The sequence below is a fragment of the Leptodactylus fuscus genome, chromosome 11 (genome assembly GCF_031893055.1).
Source record: "Leptodactylus fuscus isolate aLepFus1 chromosome 11, aLepFus1.hap2, whole genome shotgun sequence".
NCBI classification, from domain to species: domain Eukaryota; kingdom Metazoa; phylum Chordata; class Amphibia; order Anura; family Leptodactylidae; genus Leptodactylus; species Leptodactylus fuscus.
In genome coordinates this window covers 61288358-61307684 of record NC_134275.1, presented here as the reverse complement: position 1 = coordinate 61307684, position 19327 = coordinate 61288358, and the positions used below count along the sequence as shown (strand labels likewise).

The 19327-nt window shown below is 41.1% G+C and overlaps 3 protein-coding genes across 3 annotated transcripts; all 3 read right to left on the bottom strand.

The window, feature by feature from the left end:
* Positions 1 to 767: 767 nt before the first annotated feature.
* LOC142185470 (olfactory receptor 287-like) lies at positions 768 to 1694 on the bottom strand. Its single transcript, XM_075260900.1, has one exon. It carries the CDS (start codon positions 1692 to 1694, stop codon positions 768 to 770), a length of 927 nt encoding a protein of 308 aa, XP_075117001.1.
* Positions 1695 to 1770: 76 nt separating this feature from the next.
* Positions 1771 to 5649, bottom strand: LOC142185469 (olfactory receptor 6F1-like). Its single transcript, XM_075260899.1, has 3 exons — positions 4722 to 5649; positions 3722 to 3788; positions 1771 to 1861 (listed from the first exon to the last, which is right to left on the bottom strand). The coding sequence occupies exons 1-3, from the start codon at positions 5647 to 5649 to the stop codon at positions 1771 to 1773; spliced, it is 1086 nt and encodes a 361-aa protein (XP_075117000.1).
* An 8178-nt stretch (positions 5650 to 13827) lies between these two features.
* Positions 13828 to 19235, bottom strand: CETN2 (centrin 2). Its single transcript, XM_075260624.1, has 5 exons — positions 19156 to 19235; positions 17792 to 17950; positions 16115 to 16243; positions 15512 to 15649; positions 13828 to 14637 (listed from the first exon to the last, which is right to left on the bottom strand). Exons 1-5 carry the CDS (start codon positions 19156 to 19158, stop codon positions 14548 to 14550), a joined length of 519 nt encoding a protein of 172 aa, XP_075116725.1. The 5' UTR covers positions 19159 to 19235; the 3' UTR covers positions 13828 to 14547.
* Positions 19236 to 19327: the final 92 nt, after the last annotated feature.

Sequence of the window (19327 nt, the reverse complement as noted above, 5' to 3'; positions counted from 1 at the left end):
GTCCCAGTTTCACCTAAGCAGGAGAAACATGACTTTCTTTCCTAAAACTAAATAACAGGAATGCTCAGTGTCCTCTTGTGTAAGGGGTTCAGGAACCCTGTGCTTGAGCACCCCATTACATATCTGCCATTATTTATGCCAACCAGAAGGGGCTATTCATTATTCCAATGGATGTCAGACTGTTTATTAGTACTCCATTGTTATATAACCATTTCTTTAAGGAGGTATACCTTCATTTCCACCAACTCCAACTGTTCTTCAATAGGCTCTGATTCAGTTGGATTTTTTCTGTAGCCCCCACCATTCCCAAGAAATTGGTACTGTTTTAGCACCTAGTAAGCTATATAAGCACTCTACTGTCAAGTGAGCAGTCCCAGGAGGTCTGTTTCAGTCTAGGACTACCCATGTGACAGTAGAGATCCAAATTAACATTTCGGTCCCCAAAATTGACAGTACTGATTGCTCAGGAATGCTGAGGGCAAGAGAAAACAATCCAACTGCTCTGCACCTATTGAAGCATGGTTGTATGCAAAACCAAGAGATGGTTTTATATCTTTCTCTGTTATCAACCTGATGCATTGTCTGAAAGTAAGAACACATTTGCACCTCACGCAGTATACAGAACTGAGGTGCATCTATATTATGTAGCCACTTCATTACCAGGGCACACCCCATTGGCTATAGCTTATATCTTAATATTTGCCAAGTGTTGACCAGAGTAGGGAAAGCCTGGCAGGAATGCAGGATACTTATTCAATATTCAACATTTACTTTCTTATTTTCTGTACTGCTTTCTTCATGGCTTCCTTAGCCTCTCGGTTCCGTAGGGTGTAAATAATGGGATTCAGAAGAGGAGTCACAATGGACGGAATTACTGAGATTATTTTATTCATGTATGAGAAATCCCCTGCCGTAGGTCGGATGAACATGAACATGGTGGTTCCATAAAAGAGAAGAACAACGATCAGATGAGATGCACAAGTAGAAAAAGTTTTGTGTCTTCCAGAAGTTGGAAGCTTAACGGTGGTCCAGATAATACAAATATATGATACAATAATCACAGTGAAGCAGCCGAGTATTATTACAAAGACTATGACAAAAAATTGCTTCTCAATGCTCATTGTATTAGAGCAGGACAACTTAATGACGGGGGCGAAGTCACAGTAATAGCTGTCAATCTCTCTCTGAGCACAGAAGGAAAGACTGAACATCTGGGCACTTGGGATAGCAAATATGCCAAAACTCAGCACCCAAGAGCCTATGAGTAGCCTCTTGCAGAGCTCCGGGTACATGATCAGTAAATATCTCAGAGGGTTGCAGACAGCCACATAGCGGTCGTAGGCCATGATAGCTAGCAGGAAATTCTCTACGGCACCCAAGGAAAAATGGAAGAAGAACTGAGTTATGCAACCGGCTGGAGAAATAGAATTATTTTCTGTTAGCAGGGACCACAGTAGTCTGGGAACAGTAACTGATGGGTACCAGATCTCTAAGAACGAGAGTCCTCCAATGAAGAAGTACATGGGCTTGTGAAGACGTTGGTCTGTGCCGATGATGATAATGATGAAGACATTTGCTGAGATGGTGACCACATACACAGTACCTATTAGAAGGAAGAGGCCAAATCTAGCCTGCTTTACTACGGTGAATCCTACAAGAAGGAACTCAGTTACCACTGTGAGATTATTCTGCATCCTGTTGTTCCGCAAAGCAAAAATCTATTCTCAATTGTATAACCAAAAGTGATCCTAAGTCTACCACAATGTTATGTTAAATGTATCCTTGAGTGAGAAGTACCTTCAACTTATTAAACTTAGGGAATGAGAATCCTCCAATGAAGAAGTACATGGACTTGTGAAGACTAAAAGAGACATAGAACATAGAACGTAACATAATTAATACATTAAAATAAAATAAAAAACATCATCCATGGCACGTACACATTTTGAGTGGAGCTCTTAAAAACACAATGATCCAATACCCTATGATCCAATGAGACACAGCATTAAGATCACATGACTAGCAAAAAAGCGGCTGAAAACTCCGCAAACATAGTAAACAAGAACCCAAACTGATATAGCACACTAGAGGCACTTCCAGTACGAAGAGAGAGATGAACAACATTGTACAAGATAGTCCAATACACGGAACCCCCGAGAACATCCCAATCGTATATGGAACGGAAACCTATAGGTGCATAAATGGCATTACATAGATGGCACGTCCGACAAATAAATAAATGATGGGGAAAAAATAACAAACAAAGACGAAATGTGAATTTTGCTATTTGTGTTCATTACTAACATGTGGAGCGCTGACATGTAAGATGCAGTCACCAGCATGGCCCAACATCTCTCTTTGGTAAATGCTTCAGCTCTTCATATTCACAATACAACTGTGTACGGACTCAGAGGGTTACTAGGGAGAAAGTTACAGCCTGTTCTTCTATAAAAAGTAAGTTAGATAGGATACTAAAATATGTTACAAAAATGTTCACCAGGATGAATTGTCTAAGAGGAGCGCCCTTACAATTGAGTAATCATAATCCTTTCCTGCAATGTCGATGGACCTGATAATGTGGGGAGGGGTGTCCATATTATCTCATACATCTACAAGACGGAGGCTACTGTACATAACAAATTTGCTCACAGAATAAAATAGGTATGTATGGACAGAGTATAAAGAAAGGGAATATATTGGTGACCAGCATGGCCTGAAATACCAATGTAACTGAGCTGAGTCTGACAATGTAGAAAATAAGCTTGTCATTGAAATATTTCTCCTGTGCACCCAGATTTTAAAAAAAAGCCCTCTGATGCATATATATATATATATATATATATATATATATATATATATATATATACACTATTCTCTTATATATGTTTTTGCTCCTCTAAGAAATATAAGTGATAGTACTCGTACCTGTCAGGTTGGAAAGATCTGCCGTGTGATGAAACCTAACAGAGACATTTATAGGTAACTCTGGTCTGTAGTATACAGTAGAGATATTATAATGACGTCCTTGATTGCAATACCTAAGAGATTAGTCTCAACTAAGAGACCTATTACCCTGCAAGCTAACAAAGTTTACAATTTTATAGTTTTATAATTTACGGTTTTATTCAGTCTATAAATCAAATCAATTAATGGCAAAATCATTTTTATTATTTTTCCTAGATTTTCCAAAAACCATTCCAAAAACCTTCTGGCCTGTCCTGGAAATCTTTAGCAAAGTTGGCACTCTATAAATAAAATGTTATATTTTATTATTAATTATTATTATTATTATCATCAATAATAATAATCGTTATTATTATATCTCCTTACAGACTCATCAACTTTCACATTAGTGAGCGCAAGAAAGATCTTTAGTTGCTTAGAGGTTACCTTGGGTTTCTTTGTGACCTCACTGAATATTATACACTAAGATCTTGGTGTGATTCTTGTTAGTCAAGGGTAATAATGGTCTTGAATTTCCTCCATTTATACACAATCTGTCTGACTTTGCATTGGTAGAGTCCAACCTTCTTGGACATGGTTTTGTAACCTTTTCTAGCATGTTGAGCTTCAAGACCTCTTCCTTGGAGGTCCTCAAGATTTTCCTTTGTTCATGCCCAGGAGTGAACATACCCTCAATGCGGTGTGAGGCATAGAAAGACGTCTGTCTGGTGTCATACGTCCCAAAGGTCAATGTTGAGTGTGAAGGATATCACCTTACCAAAGCCGCTTGGGAAACCTGTGATCACTCTTCTTTCTTACTTTCCACTCACCCTCCGTGAGTGTGCCTGAATTTATAGGTTAACATGAAACAAGCTTTATAAATTTTATATATTTATTAACCCGAGTGAGTCGGTACGAGCCTCTAACATATACAGAAATACATAGCAGTGGATAACAAGTAAATACAGATAAAAGCACAATACAATACATAAAATAAAATGGGAAGAAAAGATAGAAAAGAAACAATACCAAAGCGAGTCCCTGACATACTGGAATTGTGTATTGAAAGACCTCTGAATACACAAACCCCAGACCTGGTGTCTGGAAGCCAGACTTCAAAGGGAATATGGGTTTCTGATAATATTTGCCTCAGAGAACAGGCTATAGTCGTGCTGATAAATTCCTCAGGTGCACAAGATGGAGACGCACAGTTACAGTCCAAACTCGGTAGTTTTGAGAACAGGGAAAAAGTCCAGACACTGAACTCAATACCCAAAGGGAATTGAGGTGTCTACATGATGGGGATCTTGCCATGAACCCCATGATACCCATCACCTGACATTATGGTCATCTGGTGAGGAAATATGACGATATGTGGTTAGTTGGTTTCAAGAATGGAGGGTTGGACTTCCCCCTAATGACATCACTCATGGAAGAACCTGGGAGGAGACTGGGGAGAGTTTAATGGTCTCACCTGAGGGAGTTCTGACAAAGGGAGTTCTGACCCTGGGAACCATGTGAGCAGATTGAAGCTCCTTACCACAGGTACTCCTACACTAGCTCTATCTATTTTTTTTCTGTCAAATCTTCTCATTTCAATATTTAACATGAACATTAAATAGCATGACTAAAAATGGTACAAATGTTTAGTCACAATCTAGGGTCTAATATTATTACATGGGTGTTAATATATGATTTATAAAGCCCCTCCCACTTTTGATTTCAGCTACCAATAGCAAGTCATCCTTAATGGGTTTCTCTTGCATTCTACCTCTTACTCATGTGAACCATTTTCTTCATGGCTTCTTTTACCTCTTGGTTGCGTAGGGTGTAGATAAGAGGATTCAGAAGAGGAGTCACTATGGATGGAATAACAGACATCATTTTATTCATGTATAATAAGTCGCCTGCTGTGGGCCGGATGAACATGAACATGGTGGTGCCGTAAAAGAGAAGAACAACAATCAGATGAGATGCACAAGTAGAAAGAGTTTTGTGTCTACCAAAAGAAGACGACAATGTCATTGAGGTTCTGATGATACAAGTATAAGACACCATAATTACAAAAAAACAGCCAAATAATATAACCGACGCTACAACTAAAAATTGTGTCTCAATGATGCCCGTCTCTGAGCAGGACAGTTTGATCAGTGGGGCAAAGTCACAATAATAGCTGTCAATCTCTCTATCAGAACAAAAAGAACAAGTGGATATCTGTAAAGTTGAGACAGCTGTCACGATAGAACCACATGTCCAGGATGCCAATACTAATTTTAGACAAACTTGAGGTCTCATAATAAGTAGATATCTCAGGGGGTTGCAGACAGCCACATATCGATCATAGGCCATAATGGCTAAGAAAAATTTTTCTATCGCTCCAAACGTAAAGTGAAAATAATACTGAATCAAGCAACCCACGATGGAAATAGTGGCCACCTTGGTCAGAAGAGCCCACAATAGTCTTGGAACGGTAACAGATGGATACCAAATCTCTAAGAAAGACAGGGCACAGATGAAGAAGTACATGGGCTTGTGAAGACGTGGCTCCTTTTTGACAATGATGATGATAAAGATGTTGTTTGAGATTGTAACCATATAAATCGTAAAGATTAGGACGAAAAGGCAAAAACTTGCGTTTTCGGAAACTGAAAATCCTTGTAAAATAAATTCTGTAACCATGGTTTCGTTCTTCTGTGCCATTGTCATATGGACTTGTAGGTCTAGAAATGATATATAAGTTTTGCTTGAAGTTTGATTAAAAAAATATTAATATCTATCTATCCATAAATTTGGTCGTACAAATTTGCCAGAACCTGTGTACTTTGGTAGGACCAGTTGACCAATAGATATGAATGGGGACCTCCTGACTCTCCCTCAAAGGAAGATGTGTAAGAAGGTAAGATTGGGTAGATGGATTTCAACTTCCAAATACATGCATACTCTACAAGCCCAGTGTGCATATCTTTTTGGGAGTCCATCCATTCAGTAACCAATATCATCTTGGCACCTATCATGGGGTGTGATAGATATGGAAGGAAGTGAATAGCCAGTTCTGGAAGTTAATGTGCTGGAAGCAGAAAAAATGGACTTGTGTAAGGATCCAATCAACTATGACAAGGACCAAGAACCATGAACTGGCAATAGGTCATGGCCACACAACGCTCATTCATGTGTCTGAACCGTGGAAATCCTACTCAAACTTACAAGACGTAAAGAATCTGCTGCTAATGTCTTGGTCACTGATATCACAGGACACCTCCAGAAGTTTTGGAGACGCTAGAACTAAGAGCTGTTTTGTTGGAACTTGGCTTGTACTGGCTTGTAGATGGTGATGCTCTAGATACATGGGTACACCAGATTTATGATACCAATAGATATGCCTTCCTGGGCCTTCTATAGTCCACATATCTGTTAATCTAATAAAAAATTCAAAAACACTTTCATAGAAATTTTTACTATGTTCCTTCTTCAGATGTTATATATCCATGATGGTGAACCTATGGCTCGGGTGTCAGAGGTGGCACTCAAAGCCCTCTCTGTGGGCACCCATCTGCGGAACAGATTATACTTGTACTATGTGAGGGCCACTTTGCAGCAGATTATACTGTACGGGGGCCACTGTGAAGTAGATTGGACTGTGTGGGGGCCACTTTAAAGCAGATTATACTGTATGGGGGCCACTGTGAAGCAGATTGGACTGTGTGGGGGCCACTGTGAAGCAGATTGGACTGTGTGGGGGCCACTGTGAAGCAGATTGGACTGTGTGGGGCCACTGTGGAGCAGATTATACTGTGTGGGGTTCACTGTGGAGCAGATTGGACTGTGTGGGAGTCCTTCACTATTTATATCACACAGTATCTATTTTTTTTTTATTATTATTTATTTTATTTTTTTTTAATGTAGATTGTGAGCTCCACATAGAGCTCACCATGCACATTTTTCCCTATCAGTATGTCTTTGAAATATGGGATGGAAATCCATGCAGACACGGGGAGAACATACAAACTCCTTGCAGATGGTTTTTTGCCCTTGGCGGGATTCGAACACCAGGACTCCAGCGCTGCAGGGCTGCAGTGCTAGCCACTGAGCCACCGTGTGGCCCCACCACACAGTATCTATTTTTTATAGCAGACATGTGATATTATTACAGGTCATAACAACATTACGTGGTCACTATAAAACAGATCTGTGCAATGTAAATAGTGAACATTAATTGTTCAAAAGTACCAAATGCAGTACAAAGTTGTTTGCAATATTGAAAGCTCTGTAAAGCCCCATTCACACGACTGTATTTTGCGGGTCCTTAATTGTCCACAATTGTGGATCTGCGCAGTATTAAGGTTAAATTGTCGTGTTGGCACTTTGTGATAAATTAGTGGGTTTTGGGTTGCAGTTTGGGCACTCGCTCTCTAAAAGGTTCGCCATCACTATTACATATGATCGCTGTTAGTTTTGGTATCCATAGTATGACCTCAATACCCCAAGCCTATAATGGTCTTTCGACTTAGCAGAACCTCATGATGGCCAGATCTTGAAGACATCATACGGATAATAAAAACCCGTTTTTATGTCCATCTGAATGAACCAAAGTAGAAAATATGGACCAGTAAAAAAGTTACCTTATCTACATGTTTATTTGCAAGAATATTAGTGGGATTTGGTAAAATGCAGATCTCTCATGGTTACCAATTGTCTTTCCATAGGCGTGCATGGTAATAACATTTATCCAGTAATTTTAGATGATATTAGTGTGATAAAGACTCTCTAATAATAAATCATATAAAATATATCTCAGTGGTTTTGATCAAATTGGTTTCATAAAAGGGATGTTGTTCTCCACCATACAGTACATGCCCAAAATGAGATCTTCTTCTGAGATGAGGATCTTCATATATTGTGTGTCGGGCACAAATAACGTCTCATTACCGTTTCCTCTTCCATTATAATATCGTTAAACCATTGGGAAAATTTTCTTCGCTTGGGAATATTCACAATTAGGAATATTTTTCAAAAACATTCTATAATCCTTTATAATGATGGCTACAAAGTATTGTCAAGGGGTAAAGTCCTCCGGGGTCCGTTCAGGGCGCAAGGGAAATGGTGATCAAAACAACACAGGATCCTAAAGGAGGTTTTTAGAAAAGTCTTCGACTTTGGCTCCACAGTATGTAAAACCACCCTTGGTCTACATGCACATGAACAAATGCATGTGGCCGGTCTGTGTTAAAACAACATGGATGGCACATGGGTGCAACCAAACAGATATACGACCTGTCCTGATTTTTGCTCGGGTTCACTAGCCCATACACTGACCCGTGACAATACATGGACGTGTATAATGGTTCCATAGAATATAATGGGTCTTTGTGCAACTTAGAGTTATCTCTATGGACTGAGACTTGTCAGAAACCCAGCTATGATTTCCTTCTTCTATACAGACAGTGACATTACTAGATAACATGGCCACAATAACGAAATCATGGCTAAGTTGCAGTGCCTAAAAAATTCCTGCATTCACGGTGGTGCCCATTGACAAGCGATCAAGAAAAAAAGATTGTCACCACTAATATGGGGAAGAAACTTTTTAGTGACTTTTATTTGAAAAAATATTTAACTTTACATTGTAACATCCACAACCACCAATACTATTACTGCAGTTCAGCTGTTACGGTGATGATGAGTTTCATTGTGCGCTGGAGGATCATCCCCAGGAGGACCATGACACAATAATGAGGCAGAAAGTGACATTAAACAGAAATTCTCCTGGCTACAAAGTTTCATCCAATATGAAAAATCCATAGGGATGAACCATTATGGGGATTGCAATGTTCCAAAGGATCTATCGTTCACTAGAATGATCGGTATCTCAGGAGGCTTCCAATAAGAACTTGGCAGCCATTGTACGGAAGAGGCAACAAGTCGTTGGTAGACACCAGGAAGAACATTAACCCTAAAACTAGACCCTGAAAATCTTTGTGGACAGAGATAGTAGTATATAGATATACTACAAGTTTCACAGATGTAGCAGAGCTGGATTTGCTGGTGTAGTTTTAAAGGTAGTAGTGATAAGCTGACTTAGTAGTAAGCTGCCGCTAGTAAATAGATACTGTGGTCACTTGTGAACAAAGCATCTAAAGGATTCATGCCCACTATCAGACACAACGCAGACCCCGAGAATATGGTACCATATTTAAAGGCTTGAGATCTGCCATAATAGTAAATTGGGAAGGGTTTGAAGAAGACCTGTCAGATTTGCAGTGTCCAATGATATACATCACCTAAGCACTTTGGTGTATTGTGTATCCAATCTGTTCAGCCATTCCAAAGATATAAGCCAACTCAATAACTCAGAGAAACACCGAAATGGTCAGGGTGACGGCACACATCATAATATACAGTATGTCAGTAAGCTTTTCAAACCTGGTGACGGGTCAGAGCTTAGTGGGCAGAGTTTAATGGCAAGCACATGGAAACATTGGTACTCTAGTGGACGGAGGTACTCCATTCACTTTTATGGAGGTGCCAAAGATACCCAGTGGTCCAATATAGAATAAATGCAGTGGCAACTATCACTGCAGTCATACAGGGGAACATTAGTGGTGGGGGACCCAGTAGTCAGACCCCCAATGATCAGACATTGGTTAGAGAATAACATAAAATGACAGGAGTAGCCCTTTAAGGGACATATACAGTTTGTAGTCTGACAGTTTTTGACCCAAACTGAAAGTAGAGTGCTCATGTAAACCCCCAAAGAGGTTAGCTGAACATGCACTAATATAGTCTATGGAAGATCCAAAAACAGCTTAGTAGTTGACAGAGAGGGCTATTAAGAAACCCAAATCTTGGGAGATGCCTGTAATAGGCAGCAAGTTATGGACTCGGTTGGCACTTAACCAGTTTGACTTTGGGCCATTTCCATGGGTGCTGTCTAAGTACCCGCCTTGGTATTCACCCTTAACCCTTTATGGGGATCTGGACTTCACTGCAAGGAGACCAGGTCACTAAGTGTAGGGAGTGACACAAATGTTGGAGACACCTGACCATCAGTGTGTAGCAGAGGCACAATGACGTATAGCACCGAGTAACTAGGTAGGAACAAAGTCAGATACTGGCCAAGGAGTCAGTAACAAGGTCAGAATGAACAGGTAGGTGCAAGGTCAGGACAAGCCAGATTGGTGACAAGTAGCAGGAAGATCAGGATGAACAGCCAGGTATGAAGGCAGGACAAGCCAAGGTCAGTAATGAGCAATCGTTTAAAAAGTGCAAATTGAAACTCATGCAGAAACAAACAGAGGCTATGAACCTGTGTTTCTCAGGTACCTGTCTGATGGCTGATCACACAAAATAAATAGGAGAATTCAGGGATAGGGACTCATTGGCAGAGAGCACAGTGACCCTTTAAGAAAGCACACACAACGTGTGCACCCTACAGGCTGAGGGTGAATTGCAGGGGAATTAAGTGTGTGCACGAAGTTGCACAAAACACCGGGTCAGCTGTGGAGGAGGAACCCAGAGGGACAGTCACTCTTTAAAGGGGCTCTATCAGCAAAATTTTGCTGTATGAGCCCCACGTATGCATGAATAGCCTTTAAAAAGGCTATTCAGGCACCACTAATGTTATTTTAAACCCCTGTCTCGTTTTAAAATAAAACTATAAAAACATATATGTAAATCATACCTGAACGTGCACAGTGGGCGGTCGTGCACAATCCAACAACATCTTCTGGCATGCCTAACTCTTCGTTCTTCTTGCAGCGACGCCCGCTGGTCCTGGCTCTTCCGCGCCTTCAGCGTCCTCTTCTTCCAGCGTAATGGCTTCAAATCCGGCTCCCGTGTAGTAGTGCTTCCCTCCGGAGTGCTACTGCGCAGGCTTCGGCGCTCAGGATGCTCAGTTCCCCTTACAACTTCACTAACGTACTGCCATTGCTAAAAATGGCACCGAAGCCTGCACAGTAGCGCCTCCGGAGGGAAGCACTACTACACAGGTGCGGGATTAGAAGCCATCACGCCAGAAGAAGAGAACGCTAAAGGCGTGGAAGAGCCAGGACCAGAGGGCATCGCTGCAAGAAGAAAGAAGAGGTAGCGTGCCAGAAGATGACGTCAGATCATGAATCACCGCCCACGTTCAGGTATGATTTACATATATGTTTTTATAGTTTTATTTTAAAAGGGCCAGCTCTGTCCTGGGGAGCCCCTTGGACCCAGGTGGTGGGTGACAGAAGTATACTGTCCGTGGTGACCTCCATGAGGGAGAACAAATCCCACCCCATGTATGGGACCTTGATGGCACTTGGCTGCACTGTAAGTGACCATCTGCTTCATGCCAAGTGTGAGAAGGAGCTATCGCAAGTCCTTCCTTCCAACCGCAACCAGGCTGTATAATCTACATCAGTCCAAGCGAAGATCACTCCGCACAGAGAACTAATGATTATGACTATGAAGTCTTCCTTCTTTCTTCTTCTGTTCCTTAGCTGCCATGGACTCCTATTATATCTTCTCTTCTCAGATTATGTGTGTCCTGTAATATATTACTGTGTATTATCCTGTATCTGTATTACTATGCTGTTGTAACATACTGAAATTTCCCCACTGTGGGACTATTAAAGGGTTATCTTATCTCTCATCTTTAAAATAAGATTAGCGGAGCCAGAATAGCCTTTTTAAAGGCTATTCACGCATATGTGGGGCTCATACAGCAAAATTTTGCTGATAGAGCCCCTTTAAATACAGAAATGATAAGACATCATGTAAGTGACAGGTGGATGATATTTATACGGTATATTTATTCAGCACACAAGGCATCTCAGACACATCAGATATAAATACTGTATAGAAAACACTTCTCATGGCTGACTTTACTGGACCTTTGTGAATGTGCTCTATAGCTCTTCTCCAGTAGTTCACCCAAATACAGAAATAAAAAATACACATCACAACATCTGAAGACACACATTCACATACAGAGGTTTCAGTACAAAAAGCTACAACTAAAGGACACTCTCAGCGGGGTCTTGTTATCTGCAAAACGGAACCTTCAACATCATGAAAACAGAAGTAGTAAGAAAAGATCTGACTTTTTGACATAAACATGTCAACCTTTAAAGGGAACGTCCACCATTTAGTCATCGCGCTGTTCTGGATATATTTTTAGTGGGGTCAGAGATCCACTTTGCTTATAGAGAGCTCTATAAAGTTACATTAGTAAATCCTGGCAGCCTTCAACCACCACTAGAGGGAGCTCAGGAGTTTTACTGCATACTGCTTTATGATTTAGGGCAGGGTGTATATCGTATACAGTGAACTCCCTCTAGTGGTGGTTCAAGGCAACAAGAATTTTTATTTAATTTTGTGTTTGTAAGGGATTTGGAGCTTTGTTTCAGAAAATTGATGCAATGTATTGATCACAATAAATATATATGGACCTATTTGAGTGAATAAAATCTGTTTAAAATTGGACAATCACTTTAATATATTGTACTTAAAAAAACGGATTGTAATAAAATAAAGACCTTTCCCATCTTTACTACATAGAGCAAGCAAAAATAGCATTCCATGAATATACTTTTTATACCACAAAACTCGGTCTTTTCTGGGCTACTTACAGAAAGACTACTGGGTATAGAGAGATACAGATGTGCTAATGATCCATGTGATCCAACCAGCAAGGAGTGTTCACTTCAGTTACTTGTGTGTCCATGAGAATGATCGGACCAGACCAATATTCCAATAAAAATATAAGCATAGATTTAACGCGAACACGTCCTTTCATCTCTGTTGCCCTATCTAAGGGTACGATATGCTACAGATATATATAGGTGATATATAGGTTCTTACAGGACTCCTAAGCGAGACAGTAAGAGTCCTCATAAACCCGCCATAAACAGCGATTGACAGTCTTCTATGCACACACACCGATACGGGGAGAGCTGTCAATCACTGTAACTGGGCGGAGTCATCAGGACTCTCACTATCTCTCTTAGGCCAGGCTCACACAGGGTTTTTTTGGGCCGGATTGTGATGCGGAGGCCGCCTCAGACCTTATCGGTCCAAAAAACGGCTAGCTGTGACTGGACGCCGATGCAGTGCACCAACATCCAGTCACACACTCCTCTCTGGATTAAGCCCAAATGAATGGGCCTAGTTGGGAGGGAGTGTCTTCAGGCGGACGTCCGCGGCTGAACCGGCCGCGGAATCCGCCTGAAGAAAGGGCATGTCGCTTCTTTTTTCCACAAGCCGGAATAAACCGTTCACAGAAAAAAGAAATGACCGGCTCCCGTTGATTTCAAAGGCAGGTGGTTTTGTGAGAAGGACTCCGCATCAAAATCCGTCTAAAAAAAACCTATGTGAACCCGGCCTTAGTGTGTGTTCACATGGAATTTTTTGTAAGCTGAAAAAAATGCTTCAGGAATTAGGAAAGGTTTTTTTCCCGCGGTTTTTGGCATTTGTATTTTTTTTTTTTTGCTCTAGTACACTGTATGGACCTGGATACTTCTTATTTAAAAAGACACTAGCGGTTTTTGCAAAAGCCGCACCAAAAAAACCACTTGCGTTTTTTCCACCTCTCATTGAATTCAATGGGTTTTTCCAGGCAAAATCCGCCAGAAGACATGTCATGTCGCTTTTTCTTCCCGCTAGCTGAAAAAAAAAACTGCTAGTGACTCCCATTGAAATGAATGGGAGGTGGTTTTCTAGGTGGATTTTGAGGTGGATTCTGCGCCAAAAACTGCCTGCAAAAAACTCCGTGCGAACTGACCCTTAGGAGTCCTGTCAGAACAAAAATTCTTTATATTATAATAATGGATAGTAAGGAATTTTCCATTTCGGTATAAGGAAACATGAGCTTGGCATGCTTTAGGATGGCTGAGGCATTGTGGAATATAGATATTAAAGATAAAATATACATATACAGTATATACACAACACACATAAAAAATAAAATCACTATTTGGTTCAAGAACTTGTAATAAAACACAGATGATATTGTCAAGTTTCGTTTAACTGGTCATTGTCACCAAACACTGCACGCGTTTCATACAATAGGTCGCCTCCCTTGCATTACCGGCTACACGATATATAGGCACGTCTTTTCTAAATAACAAAGTAAAACCAAAGGGCTGCTTACAATACTCTGGTTGGCACATTGTGTGGGTTTTCGGGGCAAATGATACTGAAGGCCTATCCGTAGGGTAAGAGAATCAATCAAGAGTCTGATAACCAGGACCGCCGCCGATCAGCCGCTCTCAGAAGCTGCTATATAGAGAATAGAACAGGAAGCAGGTAGCTCTGTTCTCCATCTTGTACAGGAGCTGATCTGCAGTAGCTCAGCACAGGTACTATGTGGAGAACAGAGCTACCTACTACCAGCACTGTTTTCCATGTAACTGAAAACAGCTGATCAGTGGAGGGTCACAGATATTAGACCCCACCGATAAGGATGGGTTATCGGTATCATTTTCCCTATATGCCCCTTTAAGACATCTCCATTTCCCAGAACTGGACAAGGTATATAACACAGTTGTGCTTTTATGTGCTTCAAGGGTTTTAATCTGTCAGTTCCCTAAGGAGAGAAGACGAAGATCAGGACGTGGGTGCACAGAGGAGTGTTCAGTACAGGCTGGTCTTCTTCATTATTCTAAGGAACTCCTGCTCATTCACTTCCCCGTCTCCATCTCTGTCAGCTTCATCGATCATCTCCTGTAAAAACAGACGTAGATAACATATAGGATCGTGACGTCCACAACTCCAAGTACTCTGCAGCCTCCTCTTCACTTTATTCTGTTAGCCATTATGATTATGGCGATACCAAATTTATCCATTTCCATGCTAAACCACTATTACATAATAAAATCACCTCTTCATTTGTTTTAATATTGCCCTATTTTGAGAGCCATATCTTTTTATTTTTCCATAAACGGAGTGTGTGAGGGTTTGTGTTTTTGCGGGGCGAGCTGTAGTTTCTACTAGTATCACTTTGGGGTTTTACGCCACTTTATGATCCCTTCGTATTCAAATCTTTTGGAGGCAATGGGATCTAAAAACAGCAATTTTTTTGTACCGTGTTCACTGTGCTGGATAATGATGTGTTATATTTTGTGAGACTTGTATCCAATTTCTCATAAAACCAATTCAATAAATTATCATGACATCAAAACACTTGACAGGCTGCAACATACAACGTAACCATTGGCTGGCACACATAGACCTACACTAGGTAGACACGCTGGGACAAAATATTCCGATATCAGGGGCAACACGGTGGTTCAGTGGTAAGCACTGCAGCCTTGCAGCGCTGGAGTCCTGGGTTCGAATCCTGCCAAGGACAACATCTGCAAGGAGTTTGTATGTTCTCCCTGTGTTTGCGTGAATTTCCTCCCACTCTACAAAGACATACTGATAGGAAAAAAAACGTACATTGTGATCCCTGTATGGGGTTCACAATTTAAATTATATAACGATATTGTGTTTTAAAAATGTTGGTCACTTTGTGTCATTGGTAACTTTCCATACTCAGCAAAGAGAAGAATATATCTGAACTTGTACCCAATTGTAAAAATTTCCAAGCACAGACCTGCAATTCTTCATCAGTGAGATTTTCTCCAAGCTCTTTTGCCACCCGTTTCAAGTTTTTAAAAGATATTTTTCCAGTTTCGTCGTCATCAAATAACCGGAAAGCCTTCATTATCTCCTCCTTGGAATCTTTTTCAGCCTACAAAAGAATTTGGTGAAGAATTAATCAAAAACGTAAATAAAAAATTACAATAGTCCTACGCAGACCCCATGGTAGACGCTGACCTATATCAAAACAGGAGAATGTCAGGTCAAATGGCAAGACATGCATGGAGAGTTTGTTCCATGAAGACATGAGGACTATAGGTACCCGAGACTGAGCTGTGATACATACCCTATTATAATGGTTGGGCTGGCATAACGTTCCCCTGCCATATTGGAAAAAAAATCTTGTATTTTGTCACAACATACGCCATATCATAAAATACCCAATATACACTATCAGCACCGGACATCCAGCAGTAGTGTGATCCCGTCCTTCCATATTAATATGCTCTGTTACACTTTACAAAACATAAGAATCTGAGTCTCTCATAAGTCGCGTATCAATGCCATACAATAATTTATATACATAGTATCTGCAGGATCTTTCCTTTGCACTTACCATCTTCTGAGTCATAGCTGAAAGGAAGTCACTGAAGCTGATTTTTCCTGTCCCATCTTTATCAATATCTGAAATCATCTTCTTGATTTCCTCCTTCTTGGGTTCAAACCCGAGCGCCCGCATGGCGACCTGCAAAGGTTAAGCAAAGCTAGAGATTGTATAAAATGTGCAATTCAAGTAAGCAGTGATAAAGAGAATATATAGAAATTATTTACATTAAAAAAAATTAAGAAACAAGTCATTTCTCTTTTTATGTCTGGTTTATTAGTGCTAGGGTTCCTTAAAGGGATCCTATCATTCAAACTCATTTTTTTGTCCCTAACACGTTGGAGTAGCCTTAGGAAAGGCTATTCTTCTCCTACCTTTCGTTGTCTTTTCCGCGCCGCCGTTCGCTTGAAATCCTGTTTTTTGTCGGTATGCAAATGAGTTCTCTCGCAGCACTGGGGGCGGTCCCCAGCCCTCAAACAGCAATGTGGGCCTCCCCAATGCTGCTAGAGAACTCTCTCCAGCCTCCATCTTCTTCAGCAACGGCCTCTTCACCGTGTCTTCTTCCGGCGCATGGTAGGTCAAAATTCAACACATGCGCATGTTGGCTCTGCCAGCGGGCCTCGGGCAAAGCCAACTTCACATGTGGGCAGCCATTTTTTTGTAGCCTCTTACGCGAGCATGCCCGCATGTGAAGTCAGCTCTGCCCGAGGCCCGCTGGCAGAGCCAACTTGCGCATGCATTGAATTTTGACCCACCGCTCTCTGGAAGAAGACGCGGTGTAGAGGCCATTGCTGAAGAAGATGGAGGCGGCGCTGGAGAGAGTCCTCTGCTGCGAGAGAACTCATTTGCATACCGACAAAATCCGGGATTTCAAGCGAACGGCGGCGCGGAGAAGACATTGAAAGGTAGGAGAGAAGGAGAAGAATAGCCTTTCTTAAGGCTATTCCAACGTGTTAGGGACAAAAAAAATTAGTTTGAATGATAGGATCCCTTTAAAGGCATGATCCAATTCTTTTTTTTATGTAGATTGTGAGCTCCACATAGGGCCCACAATGTACATGTTTCCCTATCAGTATGTCTTTGGAGTATGGGAGGAATTCGACACAAACACAGGGAGAACATACAAACTCCTTGCAGATGTTTTGTCCTAGTCAGGATTCGAAGCCAAAACTCCAGCGCAGCAAGGTTACAGTGCTAACCACTGAGCCACCATGTTGCCCCGGCGTGTTCTAAGTCTGTTTAATAATAATAACGCACTTTGCATGCGTCTACTTGGCTGAGGATCTAGTAAAGAGTCTCTGATCAGGCCCTGGTGTTCCTGACTTTCGGCCCGCACATGAACAAAGCAGTTATGTTGTGTTGGCAGCTGCTTGAAACTGTACAAGACGGGGGAGTGAGAATGGTTTCAGCGATGTTCTGGGAGCTGAGGTGCACTCACTGAGTGCACCAAATGCTTCATTGCTATAGGTCTTCATGATTATCAAGATTTTCGTGCAAATCTACTGAACCCACATACAGGCGGAATATTTTTTCAGTGTATTTGGTACACGATGAGGCCAGTTCTATATGCTAAGTATAAGTGAATTGAAGCTGTATGTATGAGGCTAGAGAAGTGAATGGGTCAGTGTGTGCTGTCCATTTAAAAATGGATAACACACTAGAGAAAAACACATTCCCTAACACTGTCACCTTCAGCTCCTTTACATCTATGGTTCCACTTCCATCAGTATCAAAAAGATCAAAGGCCTCTCTGATCTCCTGCTTCTGCTCCTCGGTGAGTTCCGGCTTCGGACAGGTCTTCTTCCTCTGAGTCGTTGCTCCTAATGATGGCTTTTTGTAGTTAGATGCCTGAAGGAGAACATGGGAAAGTAGGATTTGGTGAACAACAAACCAATGGTTAAAAAAGCAGCAAATAGAGAAGAAACAAAATTACAGTAAAATTTCATCAAAGCAGAATTATTGTGTCCAGGAAATGTCATGGGTCACGGGGTCTCAGTTACTGTCTAAACGGGAGCGACAGGGGATCAGTGAAGTGAGTCTGATGGAGCCGTCCATATAAACAAACCAAGACAGACTGAAAACTGTCAGCAGGAATCTGATTGTCTAAAGCATTGCCCCACTTTCCCTTGTGCGAGTTTTGGAAGATGTCTTGTGTGTGCGTCCATGTGAGATTGTGTCATGAATCAGTATGTGGACAAAATAGGAATTGCAACTGCATCAATTAGAATTTACATTTAGAACATAGGCCTCAACTTCACCTTCACTGTGAGTTGCATTTAATTTAAGGTAGAAGTAAATTTGGAGAAATAAAGTGTGAAATTGCAGATATTTGCAGATATTTTACTGTAATTACGCTAGCGGTATTATATTATTCCATCTATACTGGCATCAATAGGAGGTTCGGATACACATTCGACATTGCCAATACTTAATGCTTATGGTCATAACTCAGGGCTCTAAGTTGGGGTCACGAGTCACAGCCAAACTACTGAGAGCTCATTTTGTTTACTATTTACTATTATTCTTTACTTATTTATTATGGAACATACTTATTAGTATTTATTAAACACTCCAGGCTTTCCACAGACCAAAATACATCTTCTGACAACCAATCCTTATCCTCTATCCACAGGATGGGGAATAAGTGTCTGATGGCTGGAGATGTGACTGTACCCCCAGTAATCATGAGAACGGGGTCCCTCAATCCCCTGTGTGACTGAAGCAATAGAGTGCATATATATATATATATATATATATATATATATAGTGTGTGTGTGTGTGTGTATATGTGTGCGTATGTATATATGTGTATATATATATATATATATATATATATATATATCCATATATATAGTGTGTGTGTGTATGTATGTATATACGTTTGTGTGTATATGTATGTGTGTAAGTGTGTGTGTGTACTGTATGTATATACCTATACATGTTCCAACCTGTGGATCAGAGCTCCAGCCCCAGATACCTGCACAGCCATACAACCTACACTACTCCTATACAATGTCAGTCACAGCCCATAACCGACCGATAGCACCACTCACCATATCGGGCTGCAGCACTACAGAGCCAATACCTCTCCTACTACACACCACTACCCGGCCCAACCAGCCGCTCCAATCATTGACACGGGACTCAGACATACAACCAATCACAGCTCAGCAAATTGAGCAACTCATTCCTATTGGGTTCCCGTCACAGGTTCAACCAATAGGA

Coding starts and splice junctions, on each gene's coding strand:
- LOC142185469 (XM_075260899.1), bottom strand. CDS start 5,649: ATGACAATGGCACAGAAGAACGAAACCATGGTTACAGAATTTATTTTA. Junction 3,789..4,721: donor GAAGAAAATGGTTCACATGA/GTAAGAGGTAGA, acceptor CTATAAATTCAG/GCACACTCACGGAGGGTGAG. Junction 1,862..3,721: donor AGGTTTCCCAAGCGGCTTTG/GTAAGGTGATAT, acceptor TGTCTCTTTTAG/TCTTCACAAGTCCATGTACT.
- LOC142185470 (XM_075260900.1), bottom strand. CDS start 1,694: ATGCAGAATAATCTCACAGTGGTAACTGAGTTCCTTCTTGTAGGATTC.
- CETN2 (XM_075260624.1), bottom strand. Junction 16,244..17,791: donor TAGATGTAAAGGAGCTGAAG/GTGACAGTGTTA, acceptor TAACCTTTGCAG/GTCGCCATGCGGGCGCTCGG. Junction 15,650..16,114: donor CAGCTATGACTCAGAAGATG/GTAAGTGCAAAG, acceptor ATTCTTTTGTAG/GCTGAAAAAGATTCCAAGGA.